This window comes from Berghia stephanieae, chromosome 1 (assembly GCF_034508935.2).
Source record: "Berghia stephanieae isolate SIO BIC M18660-M18661 chromosome 1, UCSD_Bste_1.3, whole genome shotgun sequence".
Lineage (NCBI taxonomy): Eukaryota > Metazoa > Mollusca > Gastropoda > Nudibranchia > Aeolidiidae > Berghia > Berghia stephanieae.
In genome coordinates this window covers 37509172-37529516 of record NC_088360.1, presented here as the reverse complement: position 1 = coordinate 37529516, position 20345 = coordinate 37509172, and the positions used below count along the sequence as shown (strand labels likewise).

General features: G+C 35.6%; 2 protein-coding genes and 1 long non-coding RNA gene across 3 annotated transcripts in view; 2 read left to right on the top strand and 1 right to left on the bottom strand.

Moving 5' to 3' along the window:
- LOC144973717 (uncharacterized) overlaps positions 1–1846 on the top strand; it is a 6731-nt gene extending 4885 nt beyond the window's left edge. The window contains exon 4 of the mRNA XM_078916547.1: positions 231–1846. Within this exon, the coding sequence (XP_078772673.1) occupies positions 231–322 (92 nt within the window). The 3' untranslated portion in view covers positions 323–1846. The remainder of the gene's footprint in view (positions 1–230) is intronic.
- The window catches only part of LOC144973723 (uncharacterized), a 16755-nt gene extending 12935 nt beyond the window's left edge, over positions 1–3820 (bottom strand). Inside the window, exon 1 of the long non-coding RNA XR_013645611.1 lies at positions 3765–3820. This is a non-coding gene — a long non-coding RNA (uncharacterized LOC144973723). The remainder of the gene's footprint in view (positions 1–3764) is intronic.
- An 18-nt stretch (positions 3821–3838) lies between these two features.
- LOC144973694 (uncharacterized) lies at positions 3839–19599 on the top strand. The gene is made up of 7 exons (XM_078916493.1): positions 3839–4114; positions 13070–13375; positions 13786–13940; positions 15158–15398; positions 15766–15957; positions 16838–16937; positions 18813–19599. Exons 1-7 carry the CDS (start codon positions 3988–3990, stop codon positions 19447–19449), a joined length of 1758 nt encoding a protein of 585 aa, XP_078772619.1. The 5' UTR covers positions 3839–3987; the 3' UTR covers positions 19450–19599.
- The last annotated feature ends 746 nt before the right edge of the window (positions 19600–20345 follow it).

Genomic DNA, 20345 nt, shown 5'->3' with positions numbered 1-20345 from the left:
GATGGTGATGATGATGATGATGAAGATGATGATGATGATGATGATGATGATGATGATGATGATGATGATGATCACCATCATCATCATCATGGCGACGATGGTAATTAAGACAGGGGTATTAATAGCAATCTAAGTTTAGTTGTTATGAGACCTAGATCTAATGTATTATAATATAGGTTGTTCCCATGATGCCATTTAAAAAACAAACTTTCTTCTTTTGTCCTTCACAGCTGTTATGTTACCTCTGATGATTATCGGACTGTTTTTGTGGGACAAGAAAGCCAAAGGAAATGCTGACCAAAATGACAAGAAGACAAAATGATTGATTTTCAATTAACATAATTTAAGTATTTTATATCTTCACTTTGCACAAAGGAGCTTACAACAACTAAACAACCACAACAAAAACAACAACTGTAGTACTACTACTACTACTTCTACTACTACTACTACTACTACTACTACTACTACTACTACTACTACTACTAATACTACTACTACTACTACTACTACTACTACTACTACTACTACTACTACTACTACAACCACTACTACTACTACTACTACTACTACTACTACTACTACTACTACTACTACTACTACTACTACTACTACTACTACTACTACTACTACTACTACTACTACTACTACTACTACAGCTCTTGACACACTAAGGTGGCCAACACTCCAGTCTCGTATAGAGAACGCGGGCATACATCTATTTCACAAATCTGTCAAAAGCAAACAATCAGCCATATACATTCCAATCGATATCAACAATCAAATAAACAGATACACAACCAGATCAAATCGATAAATTTCACAGGCCATTTGCAAGAACAAGCACATATAAATACAACATTTTCAAGGGCAGCATGGCTCAGCGATACAGTCTTTGCTTCATACTCGAAAGGTATCGAGTTCCAATACCCGTTGCGTTGTGTAGCCTTGAGCAAGTCATCTCGCCCTAGCTCAGTTTGCGACCCTGCACTACGGCTGACGCCTGGTTTATTACAGTCTTCCCTTGGAATAGACCCTAAAGACAAACTTCCCCTATAGGATGAATAAAGGGAATCTTATAATTTCATTTTATTATTATTATTTTTTTAAAAATATTTCCCTCGGACAATACGCGAATGGAACAAACTACCATATAACTCAACAGACATCACAGATCCAACATCGTGTCAACACAACACTGGGAGGACTGAATGACCGGAGTGATATGATTGGTGTTGTGTGATAGATTAAATTGATGTGCATGAGTTTTGCGGTGATGGGCAGTGTGGTTTTTCCCTCGTAATTTGAACCTGAACTTGATTACTACTACTACTACTACTACTACTACTACTACTACTACTACTACTATTACTACTGCTGCTGCTGCTGCTGCTTCTTCTTCTTCTTCTTCTTCTTCTTCTTCTTCTTCTTCTTCTTCTTCTTCTTCTTCTCTCTCTCCTCTCTCCTCCTCCTCCTCCTCCTCCTCCTCCTCCTCCTCCTCCTCCTCCTCCTCTCTCTCCTCCTCCTCCTCCACCTACTACACTACTACTACTACTACTACTACTACTACTACTACTACTACTACTACTACTACTACTACGACTACTACTACTACTACTACTACTACTACTACTACTACTACTACTACTACTACTACTACTACTACTACCACTACTACTACTACTACTAACTACGACTATCAATCATCAAAAAAAGCAACACAACAACAGACATTAAACTCGATGGCCTAAGTTTTCTTATCTCTATTCACCCCTATACGTATTATAGTTATTATCATTGCGCAGTTGAATAAAACATAATCAAGATAATTTGCAGCCATCAAAAAGTCTTTTGTTTTGTTTTTGTTTTTTCAAAGCATTGAATTGTTTACAGCATTGGAATTTGTTTTTTTTTCTCAGCCTTTGACACACACAAAAAAAAAGAAGAAAATGGAAAGAGGAGAGGTATGCGTGAAAGAAGAAGAAGGAGAAGAAGAAGAAGAGAAGGAAGAGGAGGAGGAGGAGGAGGAGGAGGAGGAGGAGGAGGAGGAGGGGGAGGGGGGGGGGAGGAGGAGGAAGCTCTTCCCTACATTTAGCTCATTTTAAACAACTCTTGTCATACCATGAAGAGCCTCTTGGTATCAAACACCCGAGCACGATTTTCTCAAACTCCTCGGCAATAAAAAAGTGGATCCTCGGCATTGTTACTGCAGAGTTACATAGTTATAATCCACCGCGCTATGTGGTCTTGAGCAAGTCATCTCTCCCTATGCTTAGCTCACGTTGCGCCGCTGCGCTATGGCTGAAACCTGATTTATTCCAGCCTTCCCTTGGATTAGACCCTAAGACAATTTCGTCTTAGGGATGAATAAAAAGAACGTTAATATTTATTTACTCCATTGATGTGTTGAGGCAGATAACTTTATACGTGACATGTTACAAGGGGTTGGGGCGTATGAGTAGTTGCGTCACAACCTTTATTCATCATATTGGCCAATCATTAGCTAATCGTGGCTCGTGGCATTGAAATTGGAACCAACGGCGAAAGAATAAGAATTAGCAAAGAGGTGTCCGTTATGCGAAACGGCGATTGTTAGAATGAGTGGCTGTGTGTGTCTGCGTGTTTATCATACTGTATACAAACAACAACAACAACAACAACACACACACACAAATGCGTACTTGTACATATCACATTACATCATCATTGCTCAAAATCATCGGGTGCATGAAAAAAGAACCCAAACAAAACAAAAAAACAACAACAAAAAAACAACAAAAAAACAAAACAAAAAAAAAAAAACAAAACAAAACAAAACAAACAAAACAACATTTAATGTATTAAATCATTTTTTCTTTTCTTTTTTTTTTCTTTTTTTACTTTGGCTGGGTGGAATTGGTTCGAGGCTGTTCGGGGCGATTCGAGGAAACCGTGTTCGAGGTAAAAAAAAAATTGTTCGAGGATGGAATTGAATGATACAAAATATAATAGGGAAAAAGTTCCGGACATCCTTAATGATATTTCTTTGAAGCCAAGTTTTCTCAGTGAGACAATGGACTGAATACTACTGTGTTGTCTGACTACAAAACATCGCCAACAGGCATCACAGACACTATATAACGATGTGTAAAGACCAGCCCATCGCACACAATAAAGGAGTTCTTGATGCTATGCGCTTAGATATAATTCTCATAACATCCACCAGCCTGATATAAATTACCAACGCACGAAACTTATCATTAAAATGGTTGTCTAAACAATAACAAAGAGATGAGTGACGTCAATTTCTTTTCATCTATAAAATAACCTGAAAAGTTTAGTTAAGTCTGATTGTATACATGCCATCACCGTTATCGTGTCGTTACCACTTTTGCGGGACTAATATTTAGCCATTACAGTCGATATTGCATTTTTATACATAAGAGAGAAAAATATTTTGGTAAGCCATTACAACATGAACAGCTAGAGAGCTCAATGACTATATCTTCCTGACCGTGGAGTCGAAGATAGGTAGGAATTTGCATGATATATTATAGGGCATCTTTATAAAGCAATTCTCTTCGGTTTATCCGAAGAATGAAGATATCTGTTCAGGACTTTTGGGAGTCTATTGTACAAGAAGCTCACCTAGCTATTGTAACAACATAAAACTGTATTTTAAAAGTAGGGCTATGTTGTGGAGCTACTTCGGTTAAACCTTTTTTTTTTTTTTAATTTCATTTTTAAAATTTTTAAATTAATTTTCTTTTTAGGAAAATAATTACCTTTCGGAGTCCGTGAAAAGCGCGATTAATGTTTTACCCATTCTTTCCTTTCGATTCATTTACATTTAATTTCCGGTTGATTTATTTATGTAAACAATAACAAACTAAGGTTTTAGAACCTGAAATAAAACTAACTTCTACTAACTTGCCAAAGGAACGCTCGTGTGCAAAAGTAGGAAAACTATTTTCTTGCCATCGCTCCAGAAATGCTGATATATTGAATATGACAGGTCTCCGTTCAAAACAAGTAAAATTATACAGAGATTTGATCAATTATGTGTACTCACCCCAGCCGCAACACGACCAGATCATGATTGACAAGTCCACAGCCAACACTCAAATGGCCATAAGTAAGTCCTATTCATATTCATATCTACTGCTTTTCCACCTCCTGGTACCAAATGGAAGCGAGCTATTCATTTTCAACTATCAAATTGTGGATTTGAGCACGCCTCGACAAGGAATGAAATGTTTAATATTAGGCTGTCATCCAGACACCTGTCCGGGGATAATGAAAATTCGTTATCCCCAGACGCCTGTCTGGGGATAACGAAATTTCGTTATCCCCAGACACATATTTGAAACTCCGCTCTTTTAAATAATTATCTACATTCCAGAATATGGAATGTTTCCGAATGCACATATAACTTAGAAATAAGGATAGTTAATAAAATATCTATAAAAACATGAAATTAACCAACATTAAATCAGTTCTTAGTTCTTACTACTACTACTACTACTACTACTACTACTACTACTACTACTACTACTACTACTACTACTACTACTACTACATATACACAATATGCGTCGACTTCTAAGTGGGTGTCATGGCCGAATGGTTTAGTCGTCTGCCCTGGAAGTTTTACCAGAATCGACGTTGTGGGTTCAAATCCTGGTTCCGCCACTTTTTTTTTTTTAAAGTTCTGTCTTCTTCTTACAGAACGTTGCAAGGGAAAAATGTCCCATCCATCCTTCCCCCTTCTTCTTTTTTTAACTCTCTCTCTCTCTCTCTTGGTTCCTTTCTAGTCTCTAGCAAATTGTCATATTCGTCCCCACTCCGATCTCAAAAAGTGTCTAAAAAGAATAAATAATCAAAAAGCAAACAGAAATATTCAGAGAGCGACCAATTGGTCAGATAGAGGAGAAAAAAACAAACAATAACTATTTTTTAAATATAAACAATTTTAAGAAATTCATGCTCAGAAACAGAACAAAAGGCCAAACAAAAAGGAGAAAAGAATAGACTCGCACAAAAAAAAAAGAGGTGGGGGGGGGGGGGGGGGAATGGATGGGACATTTATCTCTTGCAACGTTTTGTAAAAAGAAGATGGAATTAAAAAAAAACAAAGAAAAAAAAGTGGCGGAACCAGGACTTGAACCAACAACGTCGATTCTGGTAAAACTTCCAGGGCAGACGACTAAACCATTCGGCCATGACACCCACTTCGAAGTCGACGCATATTGTGTATATGTAGCAACAACTTATTTAATGTTGGTTGATTTTATGTTTTTATAGATATTTTATTAACTTTCCTTATTTCTATGTGCATTTGGAAACATTCCATATTCTGGAATGTGGATATTTGTTTAAAAGAGCGGAGTTTCAAATATGTGTCTGGGGATAACGTAATTTCGTTATTCCCAGACAGGTGTCTGGGGATAACGAATTTTCATTATCCCCAGACAGGTGTCTGGGGATAATAACAGCGTTAATATTAGTCGTAGACGTCTTGAGACTTAGTCTTAGTCTTAGTCTTATTAGAACTTACTGAGACTGAGACTGAGTGTTTGTATTTTCCATTTTCCCGGATTCCCTGGCCCTGACCACTGACATAATCCTCTAATTATTCTAAGTCTAGGAAAACAAAACAGAGGCATTATAACTTTAGTTGTTTGAATACAAGTTGACAATGAATTGTGAATCAATCTTCGTATATATGATAATATTATATGAAATGTATCAAGGGAGGCATTCCGTACTGTCCTCCATGTAATGTAAATGAAATTCACGTTGGCCCTCTTCATTAGTCTTGGAGCTTTAGTGTTGGGTAGATGGCAGATACAACATAACTTCTCTCTAAACACTGATAAAAACTTAAAAGTAAGTCACATACCCCCCCCCCCCCCCCCCCCCCCCCCCCCACCTTTTTCCCCAATCATTTGGCCAGATATTTACTTGATCTAATCTTATTGTTTAGAATTCTATTCATATGGTTGGTTAATATGTATAACATATAATTCTATATTTTTTTTTCATATAAATTTAATGCTTTTTAAAATAATAGGGGGAGGATTGTTTTTTTTTCAATTAAAAAACTGTTACATGGATGTCAAACTTTATATATTAATATATATATTTTTTTCATGTATTTAATTTACTAGAAAGAGAAAGACGAACTAGTATAATTTGCTTATTTTTGATGATGATTGTAATGAAGTAATGATAATAATAATAATAATGATAATAATAATAATAATAATAATAATAATAATAATAATGATAATAATAATAATAATAATAATAATAATAATAATATAAGAGTCTGTGATTCGACTAATACGTGAACATGGCTGTGAGAGAAAGGGACACAAGCTGTGATGAAGTCCATGGATCTCAAGGTTTGTGCATCCCGGTCTTGTAGATTGATAGATGACATGCCATTTTGTGTTGGCAAAATAATGAATATCATTCACTGTCAAAAACACACACCACCACACCACACAGCATGCTGCATGACATTAGAAGGGATGTGGGTAGGAGGAAGAAAGAATGAGAGAAAGCGCTTGTCTGCACAACTGTAGTCTTCGTAAACTTATAACCTGAGACTATGGCTATCTTAGATACTTGTCTGTCATATGAAACCATCATCCCTGCAGATTCTGAATATTGCTCACCAGGCAATAGAAAAAAAATTGCATGACATTGTCAAGCATCACAACACAATTCCTTGATCAGCATGCCATGATATTGTGATCAATACTCACAAATTGTGGGGCTGAAATGCTATGGGTGACAGGCAAGTACTTAATATGTATATGCCTGAGACTGACAAAAAATGTATGTGTCACAATTCAAGTCAGCGATCACAGAATGAATATTGAAAAGTGAATTGTTTTTAGTGGTTCTCAAGGAAATAAATGTCTCCATTTGTTGAGCTATTGGATACAACTCACAGAACTACTACTACTACTACTACTACTACTACTACTACTACTACTACTAACTACTATAACTACTACTAATAATAATAATAATAATAACATTAATAATAATAATAATAATAATAACAATAATAATAATAATAATAATAATAATAATAATAATAATAATAATAATAATAATAAATGACACTTTCCATGAATCAAACATCTAAAAGTGCCTTATATATATAATGAATTGCGTTGCAAACACGGGTAGTCAAAATGAAATGTTGAAACAAAATACACATCCCTTAAATAATAGTATACAAACATTACAGTCGGCATGGTGTAAATTTAATTTTGAAAAGTGGATTTTTAAAGCAGATTTGAAGTTTGAGATATTCTCAATATAATAAACTTTCTTTTCATGATCATTGTCTTGTGTTATGATGTAATCTTTTTGTCAGTATCTAGCTATGAGTTCACTACGGCTACTGCACAATGCAACTTTCTCTGCTTTCTTCTCTTTCTTCATTCAGCTTAGTTCGTCCAAGCTGTGATAATGTTCGTGGATGCTGTGAAAAATTTATTTGAAGACAATGAAGGACATAATTTAGGAATTCTGTTCTTGTTTGTTGAACCCGTGAATTTGTTGATCACATGTTTGACAAACACATGTTGCACTTTAATAATTAAATAATAATGATAATGATAATAATGATAATAATAATAATAATAATAATAATAATAATTAATAATAATAATAATAATAATAATGATAATAATAATAATAATAATAATAATAATAATAATAATAATAATAATAATAATAATAATAATAATAATAATAATAGTGATGATAATTGTTATGTTCAAGGCTCTGGATAGCCTGATGGGTCTGGATAGCCAACGTGGTGAAATGAAGAAAAACTCTGAAGACTCTTGTAAGCACTTGTGAACAATGATTTTATTTACTTCCTGGAACTGTTTATATATACATGTAGACAAAAAGGGGAAATAACTATAATTGACTAAATAGCGGGATATAAAGATTCAAGGGAAATAATTCTTACTTTACTAATATACACTAAAATATATACATGGTTACATTCCTTTGTTCATAATTGGCATTCATACATCTTTCATACAGGTTACAATAAATTTCTCATTCAACCCTTAGAACCTCAATCATTACATTCCTCCTCCTTTAGTTTTAACTATATACAACAAAACAAGAAAAACCAAAAGAATTAAAGAAAGCAATGAAAATTATAAATCCAACCTCTCTGGTTGTTTAATTGTGCGCTTAGCCCTACGCAATGGTAGCGGCAGAGACTCATTTACACAAGGTTGAGATGCAGACGTAGTATCATTGGGATTGGGACTGTCACCTGTACACGCAGACTCAATTGTACAAGGTTCAGTAGTATCATCGACACTATCGTATGTACAAGTTCTGTCATTTTCCTCCCCTATGCTAGAATTGACTAGGCCCGGTGCATTGGTATCAGTATCATTATCGCTATCAGAACACGTGCGTGTTCTAACTTGGTCCTGGTGCCTGCGCACCACACCATGATTTTGAGTGCTGACTCTGAAAGATAATGGTCCAGATTTGTCAACCACGACACCTGGTATCCATTTACTAGAACTGTTATACGCCCTGACGAACACATGATCGTCCATGCCAACATCCCGATCACGGGCATGTTGATCGTGAGCGCTTTTTTGTGCTAATTGCTGAGTACGCACATGACTTCCAAGCGAAGGATGCAAAAGATCGAAATGGGTGCGAATTTTACGACCAAATATCAGCTCAGAAGGACACTTTCCGGTAGTGCTATGGGGAGTATTTCGATATTTCGTGAGAAATCTGAGCACTTTCTCTGCTAGCGTGCCTTTTGAAATTTTTACCATCGCCCGCTTGAAAGTCTGTACAGCGCGTTCTGCCAGGCCATTCGATGATGGCTGGTATGGCGACACCGTGATGTGTTTTACCCCATTGGCCAACATGAATTGAGAAAATTGTGATGAAATCCACGTGGGACCATTGTCCGTGACAACAAATTTTGGGAGACCCATAGAGGAAAACACATCACGGAGTTCCATAATAGTCTCAGTGGCAGTGATCTTGTTCATGATTTTTACTTCTATCCACTTAGAATGAGCATCTGAGATTATCAGGAACATTTTGCCGAGAAATGGTCCGGCAAAGTCCATATGAATCCTTTCCCATGGTTCTTCAGGCCACACCCAAGGGTGTAATGGCGCCTTAGGAGGCTGCCTGCCGTGCAGTTGGCACTGATAACAGGATTTTACTGCTTGTTCTATGTCCGAATCAATTTTGCTCCACCAAACCCATTCACGAGCATGTGCCTTCATCCTAGCAATTCCCACATGTGTATCATGGAGTAGCTTCAACACATCACGCTGCAAACTGCGTGGAATTACAACACGAGTGCCCCAAAGTAAGCAATTGTTTTCAATGCTCAGTTCGTGCTCACGAACTTTAAATGGCCGTAGATCCTCATTTACACTTTGTTCAGGCCAACCATTCACTACTTTGTCACAAACTTGGCTTAGAATGGGGTCTCTCCTAGTTTCGTTTCTGATTTGTTCTGAAGTGATAGGCAGTTTCTCTAGCAAATTGAATAGGGATTCAATTTCTATCGGAATTACGCTAGGTTCCGACTCGTCTAATGGCAGTCTGCTAAGCGCATCTGCGTTATTGTCCTTTCCTGGGCGAAATTTTAATTGATAGCTGTAGCCAGCCAGCAATATTGCCCAACCTTGCATACGAGCCGAAGCGTTCTCAGGTAAGGCTTTATGCTCACCCAATAAACCAAGTAAGGGTTTATGGTCTGTGAATATAGTTATGTCATGTCCATAAATGTATTTGTGAAAGCGTTTCACACCAAACACTAGCGCACAAGCTTCTTTGTCTAATTGAGAATAATTCTTCTCTGCACTATTCAAAGTTCTACTAGCAAAAGCCACAGGGCGTTCATGGCCATCGTTGTCAATTTGTGATAAAACTGCGCCAACTCCGTAAGGAGAAGCATCACAAGTGAGAATGATGGGCATGTTAGAATCAAACAACAACAAAACACGATCTGATGTGATGCAAGACTTTGCGTTTTTAAAAGCTTGGTCTTGCACCTTACACCAGTGCCAAGGAACATCTTTACTGAGTAGTTTGTATAATGGAGCAAGCATATTAGAGAAATCAGGAATAAATTTGGAATAATAGTTTACCAGTCCAAGAAAGGATTTGAGTTCTGTCACTGAATTGGGACGCGGAGCTTTTTCGATCGCCTTGACCTTGTTGTCTAAGGGATGTAATCCTTGTTTATCGAGTCGGTATCCCAGGAATGTGATAGAGTCAGAGAGAAATTGACATTTTTCCTGCCGAATGGACAATCCATTGTCTCGAATTATGTTGAGCACACGCTCCAAAGTCTTCAAATGTTCGTGGTCGTCTTTTCCTGTGATGAAGAGGTCGTCAAAGTAAACGCAGCACTGAGGTATGTCTTTGAAGAGTGAGTCCATGACTCGTTGAAATAAACCGGGACTCGAACTCAACCCGAAACACAGACGTTGATATTGGAATAAACCTTTGTGAGTGTTGATTGTTGTAAGTTTTTGCGACTCACTGTCTAAAGGCAGTTGATTGTAAGCGTTTGAAAAATCGATCTTCGTGAACTTCTCGCCACCGGAAAGTTTGTCGAGTAGATCCTCTGTTCTAGGAATGGGGTGCTTGTCGTTTTCAATACATTTGTTTACTGTTGTTTTGTAATCACCACACAATCTAATAGAATTATCTTTCTTCTTTACTGGAACAACCGGGGTGGCCCAGTCAGAAAATTGCACTTTTTTGATTATCCCATTATTTTCTAATCTTGTAATCTCTGTTTCTATCCCTTCCCTAAGAGAAAAAGGAGGTTGCCTGGCTTTCGAAAATTTTGGGACCGAATCTGGTTTCAATTGAATTTTGACTTCGTGATTTTTTAATTTGCCGTTGTCACCAAAAACATTACTAAATTTGTCAAGAACACTTTGAAGCGAGGGTGATTGGGGTGTGGATCTGATGGTGAAAATTTCATTCCATTTTAACTGCATGTTATCTAGCCAGTTTCTACCGAATAAGGGCGGCCCCTCTCCTTCTACAATGAGTAATGGTAAATTATGAACTGAATTGTCATACGAAACACTGACTATTATCTCACCACGAACTTTGACTTTTTCTCCAGTGTAAGTTTGCAGTGAGCAGGTCCTCGGTTTGATCGGGGTCTCGGCGAAGAAGCGTTGGTAGTCATTGTAGGAGATTACGCTGAGTGCAGCACCAGTGTCAAGCTGGAATGAGATAGGGCGGTTGTTGATGATCAAGTCTATGCTGATGGGGTTTAATTTAGATTTTGAAATGTTGTATAAATGTAGATCTTCAAAATTCCCACTAATTTGGTTGTCGTCATCGGTCTCTTGAAGAAGATGGTTTTTCTGGTGTTGCAGTCGTCGTTCTTGATGAATGGAGGTATTAGCACGACACACTTTAGCGATATGACCTATCTTGTTGCATTTATAACAGGTTTCATAACGGAATCTGCATTGATGTCGAGAATGTGGTCCACCACATCCATAGCATGGTTGTCGACGTTGTTGTTGTTGTTGGTTACTACGTTGAGGATGTTGGGGCGTTGAGTTATGTGAACGAGAAGTAGATCTGGGAGTAGCACCATGTGGATATGTTGTGCCATGCGGTCTAGAATTTGTGCTGGGGGGTCTTGAAGTTGTTGAAAAATTACCTTTAGGCATTTGCTTACTGAAGTTGAGGTCTGCAGCATGATTTAGCTCCTTAGCACCAGAATGGGCTTGCAAAATTGAAGAGGATAATTTCACAGCTTTTTCTAAATTTAAATCAGGTTCTACTAATAGTCTTCGCTGAACTCTTTCGTCGTTTATGCCGGTTACAAATTTTTCACATAGTCTTTCACTTAGGGAATTTCCAAATTCGCAATGTTCAGCCAAATGTCGTAGAGCAGCAATGAATGCGGGCACAGTTTCATTATGATGTCCTGTTCTCTGATCGAATTTAGCTCTTTGTAAATATTTTGGAAGTTTGGGTTCATGATGATCTGTAAGTAATTTGCAAACTTGGTCAAATGTTAATTCTCTTAAATTGTTTGGAGCTGCTAAATTTTTTAATAATCTAAATTGTGATGATCCAATAACTGTGATTAAAATGTCTCTCCTTTTGTGGTTTTCTTCAATTTGGTTAGCATCTAGGTAAAATGACAGATGGTCTAAATAGTCTGAAATTGTTTCTTTTGAAGCATTGAACTCACTGATATTGCCAAATAAACTAGACATCTTGAAAATTATGACACTAGAAAAATACCTTCATGAGAATAGAAATAAGATGTAGGTTTTATCCTCGTCGCCAAATGTTATGTTCAAGGCTCTGGATAGCCTGATGGCTCTGGATAGCCAACGTGGTGAAATGAAGAAAAACTCTGAAGACTCTTGTAAGCACTTGTGAACAATGATTTTATTTACTTCCTGTAACTGTTTATATATACATGTAGACAAAAAGGGGAAATAACTATAATTGACTAAATAGCGGGATATAAAGATTCAAGGGAAATAATTCTTACTTTACTAATATACACTAAAATATATACATGGTTACATTCCTTTGTTCATAATTGGCATTCATACATCTTTCATACAGGTTACAATAAATTTCTCATTCAACCCTTAGAACCTCAATCATTACAATAATGATAATGATAGTAATAATAAGATTGATATTGAAAATTTAAAAAATAGTAATAATAAAAATAACAAGGATAATAATGATAATGATAATAATAATAATATTGATGATGATAATAATAATGATTACAATAATAATTTAAAAAAACAAAAAAACAACAAAACAATAATAATAATATATAATAATAATAATAATAAAATTAATACAATTAATAATAATAATAATAATAATAAATAATAATAATAAAATAATAATAATAATAATAATAAATATAATAATAATAATAATAATAATGTGACAATGATAACTGTAAAATGTTACCGAATGTCATGACTTAATGGGAATGTAACTATAAATCTGTAACATTGATCTTTGTATGTTCATACAGAAGTGTCCTCAAAATGCTCCTGTGGAAGATTCTTCGAGCAACATCCAACATGTGTAGAGGATACAGAAGGTGAACGATTTGAAATATTCTTGCAGTCGATCTTAGATGGTTACTGCAAGTGCATTACCCAACATGAATCTCTCATTGACCTGCAAGAGGTTGGGAGAAGCTTCCTTCATTTAGCAGCGAGCCTTGGCTCATGCCATCTGGTAAAACTGTTGGTAGACGAAGCTGGATGTAATCTCAATGAGGAGACTAAAGTATTCCATTTCACTGCGCTTTCACTTGCTGTGATGCAGACAAAAGGTGAGAGGAACTTATTTTTAAATAAAGTCTATCTCCCAATTTAGTTTGTTGATTGCTCAGGAAAAAGAGTGAGATTAAAACCAATATTCAAATACATGGCTAGGTACTCGTAGATGCTTGATTTTCTCATTTCATGGTAAGAATTGAGAACTTAAAATATCCAAAATACTTGTAGTATATACAAACTTCAGATGATCATCACCACGGTAATTATAATAAAATTAGAATACTGATAAAGCAAAAACAGCATCAAAATTATGTGAGAACCCCTCCCTCCCCCCCCCCCCCTTTCAAATAAAAAACAAACCATAACAAATATATGCTTTTGTATTGTAGCTTTACCTTTTTATTATTAATACGTATTTTATACTTCTTTTTTTTTTTTCAAAACAAATAAAAATATATATCAGATGGATTGGTTCAGTGGTTGTGTGAGCAACCCGGTATTGAAATGAATATCAAGTCCAAGAGTGAAAAACACACACCTCTCATTGATGCAATGCTGGCTGAAAAGTTTTTTCTCGTTGATATTTTGACAAAGGCAAAGGGAATTGACTTGAACGCTGTGAGTATGATAATCATCCACCATCAAAATTATCATCATCGTCATCATCATCATCATCATCATCATCATCATCATCATCATCATCATCATCATCATCATTTGTTTATTTATTTTATACATTATAGGGTTGATTTTGTTTTTAAACAACATAAGAAGAGGTTTGACTGAATAATTTTTAGTATTTTGTTTAGCTAAAAAGTGTTGTTTAGAATCCCCGAATAAGAACAAAGAGGAACTGAGGTGAGAAAAAGATACACAAAAGTCCCACTTGCTTGAATTACATTTTTCTCTGAAACAGTGTTTTTTCTTTAAAAGTTAAATTTAGTATGTCAATATGTTGCTATCAAATCGGAGTAAATCACAAAATAATTTGTCAAGGTTTGTTGATTTTCCATCTTCATTAAATGCAACCTTGACAAATTCAATATTTTCATAACTAGAATATGCAGTGACAGGTTTTTCAATTCGTGATTCTTCTTCAACAGTTAGTGCTTTTTAATTTCTCATAGATATTTCTTTCTTACACAGACACTATGATTTCACATATTTTAATACACCTTGAGGTCCTTAGTTTGTTAATGAGACTGAGAATATGAAAATATGTTAAATGCAAAAAGTCAGAGTTTGTAACAAATATGGGGAAAATGATAAGTGGAAGAAATGAAGGTCACCAAATATCGTCACCACCTTGATGTGAACCTAAGGAGCCAAATAGTATTAGATGTCATAAAACACACAGGGTTTTCATATCTTCTATTAGCTTGATATGTCTCTATACATTTAATGAATGTTGAATTAAACAATTTAGATGATTTGCGCATGTTGAAAATATGATTTTTGGAGTTAAAATATGAGAATATCGGCATCAATATTGGGGAAAATATGATCAATCATTTCAAGTGGTTGATTTTGGTTGGCAAGTCTGCTTACATACTTATAGTTCTTTATGCGTGTTGGTATGTAGGGCAGCAAGAGATCTCTCACCCACATCCTAATTGTATTTATTCTGACGAAATTACACCTGTGTTTTTTCCCCAACAGAACTGATTATTCTATTATTGTCTAATATCATATTTTGTCCGTTCTATGCATTTTTAGATAAATTACATTAAAATAACGTATTCATTTGAATTGTCAGATGAACTTTTAAAACTTAAATATAATAGTAATAAATGTAGGATTTTTTAATACCATATTTCTCTATTTCTCTCCATCAGACTAATTTTAGATTTGAGACCCCGTTGATTGTTGCTATTCGAATGAATAACATTCGTCTAGTCAGGCAGTTGCTGGTGGCTGGGGCTGACTACACCATTCCTGCCCCTGATGGAACACCACCTCTGCATATGGCTACCAGAGCTGGTCATGAAATTGTCAGAGAATTTGTCAATGCCAAAGTTCCTTTGGATGTTCCTGACATGGATGGCAACACCGCACTTATCTACTCAGTCAGGAACCGTAAGCATGGGGTGTTATATTGTTGATCATTATACTATGTTGTGTATCTTTAAGTGACTCATTAGAAATAGTGTATAGCCATCTAACTTTAAATTGGAAAAGAGAGGACGAGGGAGTGAGGCAATTTCTTCACTTATTTGAAATTCAATAAATAGATAAATTAATTGAAAAATGAGTAAACATAAGTAAAGCAATTTCAATTTTCCACTGTTAAATTTTCTCCCTCATAACCAGTCACTCCCCCCCCCCTCCCCCCCCCCCTCCCACACACACACACACACTTAGTGACAAGAAAAAGAATCATTTAATGAGAAGGTTTATCTTAATTTTACCAATTTAATGCATCCACCTCTGTTTATTATTACAGGAACCCTGGATGTGACTGACGTATTGGTTCAAGGTGGCGCTGACCCAAATGCCAACAAAGATCTGCCCTGTTTTGTTTTGGCTGCCAGTCTTGGATTGATGCGTACTATGGCATTCTTCTGGGAGAAAGGGCAGGACCCGAATGTTGCCAATACCCAGGGGTGGACTGCTCTTCATTATGCTTGCTTGAAAGGTAATTTTTTAATGTCAAGAATAAATTATTGTCTCTGCTATGCTATTATCTTCTTATTTTCGTAAAGAAATTATGTTGAACTAATGTATTATCATCCTATCTACGAATTTGAATAATATGGGAAAAGGTTTTGTCATGGGAAAAGTATTTAAAAAAGACATCCACCCCTGTTTTCAATCAGAAGTACAGCATTTCAGAAAAAAAGTAATCATAATTATAGAAACAATTTTAAGATACCCTCAATAATACCAAGTACACTTAGGAATAGCATCAGCCCATCAACAATGGAGTAATGTAGTAATGACAATATCACTGTTAGCTTTTGCTTGTTGAAAAAATACTAATGTCTAGTAATCAGGGTACAGCAAACTGATGTTAATTAGATGAAAAAGCAAACTGTTGTTACTAAAAAGATGGCATAAAATAGTAGTAAATGATATTAATCTTGTGGTGCAATGCCGCAGAGATGGTTTTGCAGATGTAAATGATACTAATCTTGTAGTGTAACCCGCATTTTGATTTTAAAAAAATAATTTTATTGTATATAAACACTTATGAAGAGAGCATTCCCATAATTTTTGCTACTCTCAGTCTGCTCCACACAACTGACATATTGAGGCAACCTTGATTAAAACAGATGCCTTTATCCCAAGTGATCATATGTTAATTATGAGGTGTCCACGTATAAACTCTTTAAATAGCTGTGAGGAAGAAGATTCTTGGGATGGGTGGAAAAGAAAATTTTGCATTGGGTTCAGATCTCAAGCAGCCCACCTCAAGATAGAAAAAAGACACACATTTTCAAATGAGACCTTGTTCTGTTTCTGTATTATTGAATTTGCTTGTTTGTATTATATCCATTGTGTTTTATTTCGCATAGGATTCACTACCATGGCTCAACTCCTCCTTAGGGCTGGAGCTGCTTCTAACTGCATCGAACATTGTGATATTTCTCCTTTAGGGCTATCGGTGTTCTTTAGGTATGTTCAGTTGTCAATTTATTGTTTTATATTAAAGTTTCACATTTACTAGTAAAATGTTTCTTTAAAATTCAGTTCGTTTTAGCCTCCTCTTGCGAAACTTCTGTTTTCCAGTTTGTCGTTCTGGCACTTATATCTGAATTATATATTTTTTAATAATTTGAATTCAACATGTGATTAAAAGGGTCTGCTTGAAGCCAAAAATAAGTAATGGAATATTAGCAAGTGTTGAACAGCTACCTCTATTTTGTTGCGTTAATCCTTTCTTTAAAAAATATAGCCTTGTGGAGAACATTGTGCTTATTTGAGTCAATAAAAAAATTGATACGGCGCACAACTCTACTGAAAGATTTGAAAAATAGAAATGTATTTTTTACAGATAGATAAACAGATAACTTGATTTCCTATTATAATTTAAAGTCAGTTTGAAAGTTCGTTAAGTCAAACAGATATCATAAAAATTTTACCGAAGACACTAACATCTCATGGCCACACCCTCAACTCTATCTGTCCAGTAGAATCCTTACTTCCGTTGTGTTGATTTAGCAGTGATCAGTGTTGTTATGTAGTAGTGTGTTCTCATTGCGTGTATGTTTATATGTGTGCGTGCGTGTATATGTGTGTGTGTGTGTGTGTGGTATACATGTGTGTGTGTGTGGTATACATGTGTGTGTGTGTTTTGGAATGTGGTTGCGTGGAAGAAAAAAAAAAAGGGGGGGGGGGGGGGAAGGGGGATGTATTTGCTAGGAACTGTCAGATTGGCATTTTTCAGCAAATCGTGGCATTCATAGTGATATGATTCACTTGATCACATGACGGTATTTGGATTTACAGAAATTTTAAACAAGTTTCACCGATTAACAACATCAACTAGTATTACTGCTGATATTACTGTCGTTTTTATGCCATCGATGTGATAATTATTGCCCTGGGAAAGATTTAGTTAAACGTTTCGGCAAACTGTCAATTGGTTCTGTCTAGCTTCTAGCCCGAAAAAACCAAAAGTAGACAGATTCGGGGACTTGATATTTTTCGGGTCCGCTTCAGATTTTCATTTGACCTCACATAAGTAAAGAGTAAAGGGGAGACATTCCGAAAGCTCCTACATCCCCAGTATTCATTCAATTTGTATTTTCACCATTGATCTTTTGTCAGCGTTTATTTATTCAATTTGTCATCATATAAAAGCGTTTTAAAAACTCTAGAACAAACCTTGATAGATTTGTGAAAGTTTAAAATTTCCTAATTTGACCATTGTTTTGATTCTAGGCCGCCATTTTTATTTGTGAAGTATTGAAGGTAGTGCAAAGCACTCCCAAGTAAAGCGTGGTAAAGACTTGCGACTTATTGATATTGATATCTACTGACTGATAAACTAAAATCATGCAGAATAAAGCATGGCAGTGACGACAAGCATCGATTAAAATGTGCATCTAATCGTAATCAAGCTAATCAAGAAAATGATTCTGGCAATATCGAATGAAAATAGTTCTTTCCCCGCGAAATTGCGGGCTTTTTACTAGTTTAAGTAAAATATATTCAGATTGGCCTCCTACTACGAAAAATTGGAACAATTACAAAATTTTGGCTCAAACTTCAAAACTTCATGAGCATCTCTAAGTCATTAAACATATTAAAAATTAAATTTGATGTTAGACTACATAATTTTAAGGATTGTGAAGTGTTATTTAATCATTCTAAGGGTAAAATTGTTGATCTATAAAGTTAGCCTTTCTATTTCCTAAAAACTACGAATTTCAAATTTTCAAGTAGGCAGATCAATATATGTACTATCTTTAAAAGTATTCTCTTCCATGTTTTTAGAATGCCTTTTAAAAAACATCATTTTAAAACATGTTAAATTTGATTCCTCAGGCACAATGAAATAACAGATGCCCTGCTCTCTCACAAGTGTGATGTTAATGTTTTTGATGCTGACCTGGACACACCCCTTCACTATGCTGCAATCAATGGGGACACAGACACCGTCAGGAGTCTCTTGGATCATGGCGCCAATGCTTGTTCTCTTAACAGAATTGGAGTTACTCCCATTTTTAATGCTGCCGTTTCTAATAACACAGCTATAGTCAAGATGCTGTTACCCCATTATGTGGATGAATACCTCCATTTTAAGAGTTATGGTTTTCAATACGACTCTTGGGACTCTAAAAATATTTTATTTGAAGATGGAGAAAGATCTGTGTTGTGGGTGGCAGCTTATAATGGAAATTTTCCCATGGTCTCTGCTCTTCTGTATGCAGGATTCAATGTCTTAGGGGAAGAATGGATACATAATAGGGAATTCCCTGAAGCTACATTGTCAGAAGAAGATGCCTCGCTGATAAGTCTTCTCATTACAGCAGCCTCTGCACCAAGTTCACTACTTTCATTGTGTCGATGTTCTGTCAGAAACATTTTTGGACCGGGGAAGCAGAGGAAAGCAAATCAAATCTGTGGTCTTCCCAGAAAAATAAAGAATTTCATAATGCTCAGAGATATTGACAATATTTAATAATCAGGTATACCAGTCATGAATCTGGTTTCTTATACAGTGCAACCTCTGGATAACGACACCCCTGAATAACGACAATCCCTGGATAGTGATATTGACCTCTGGTCCTGAATTTTTTGCTATATATTATTAGTAATAAAAAAAAACAAATAGCGACATACATTTCAGTTAAACCCCTGTTTATCGACATCGTTATAGCAACAAACTGCAGTTGAAAACGATGCTTGATACTCGACCATGTCATCTTGTACTCTTAAACAATAAAAAATGCTTTTCCCCCTCCCAGTGAGATTGCTTTGTTATCGACCAATCAGAATGCGTGTTTACTACACTGTGTGGTTTCAGCACCAGTTCATATGGAACCCCAGCTAAAGAAGATTATCAGTGGATGGAACTCTCAAGGGTCCATTAACCTTCCCTGTTAATTACCTGTCAGAGGTCAGTGGAGGTAAACTGATATCAGGCAATGCTGTGTGTCCAATGGGCGCATTCATGGATATTTATGGTCTTGTATTATAATACATGTTGGAATAGCCAGGAAAAAAATGACAGCCTCTTTCACTTTATTGTTTTGATTAAAAAAAAAACAATGATTGTTTTTCTAAACATCAGTCCAAATTTGATATTATTGCCGGTAATACCTAGTTAAAAAAAAAAAATACAGTAAGATGTAAATCTAACAATTTTAAGTTCTTGTAAATTGTGGAGCACTTAAATAAAAATGTTGATTTTTCAAAACTCATCACCAGCATCGCATGGACTTTCATTAATACATATTAAAAGTAGATATGAGCATCTGTGTTCTTGTGCGATATTATCATTTTTTGACTTGATTTTCTTGATTTATTCCTAGTTTTGTTAAATCATGTTGGAGAACTGTTTACGATCAAAACAAT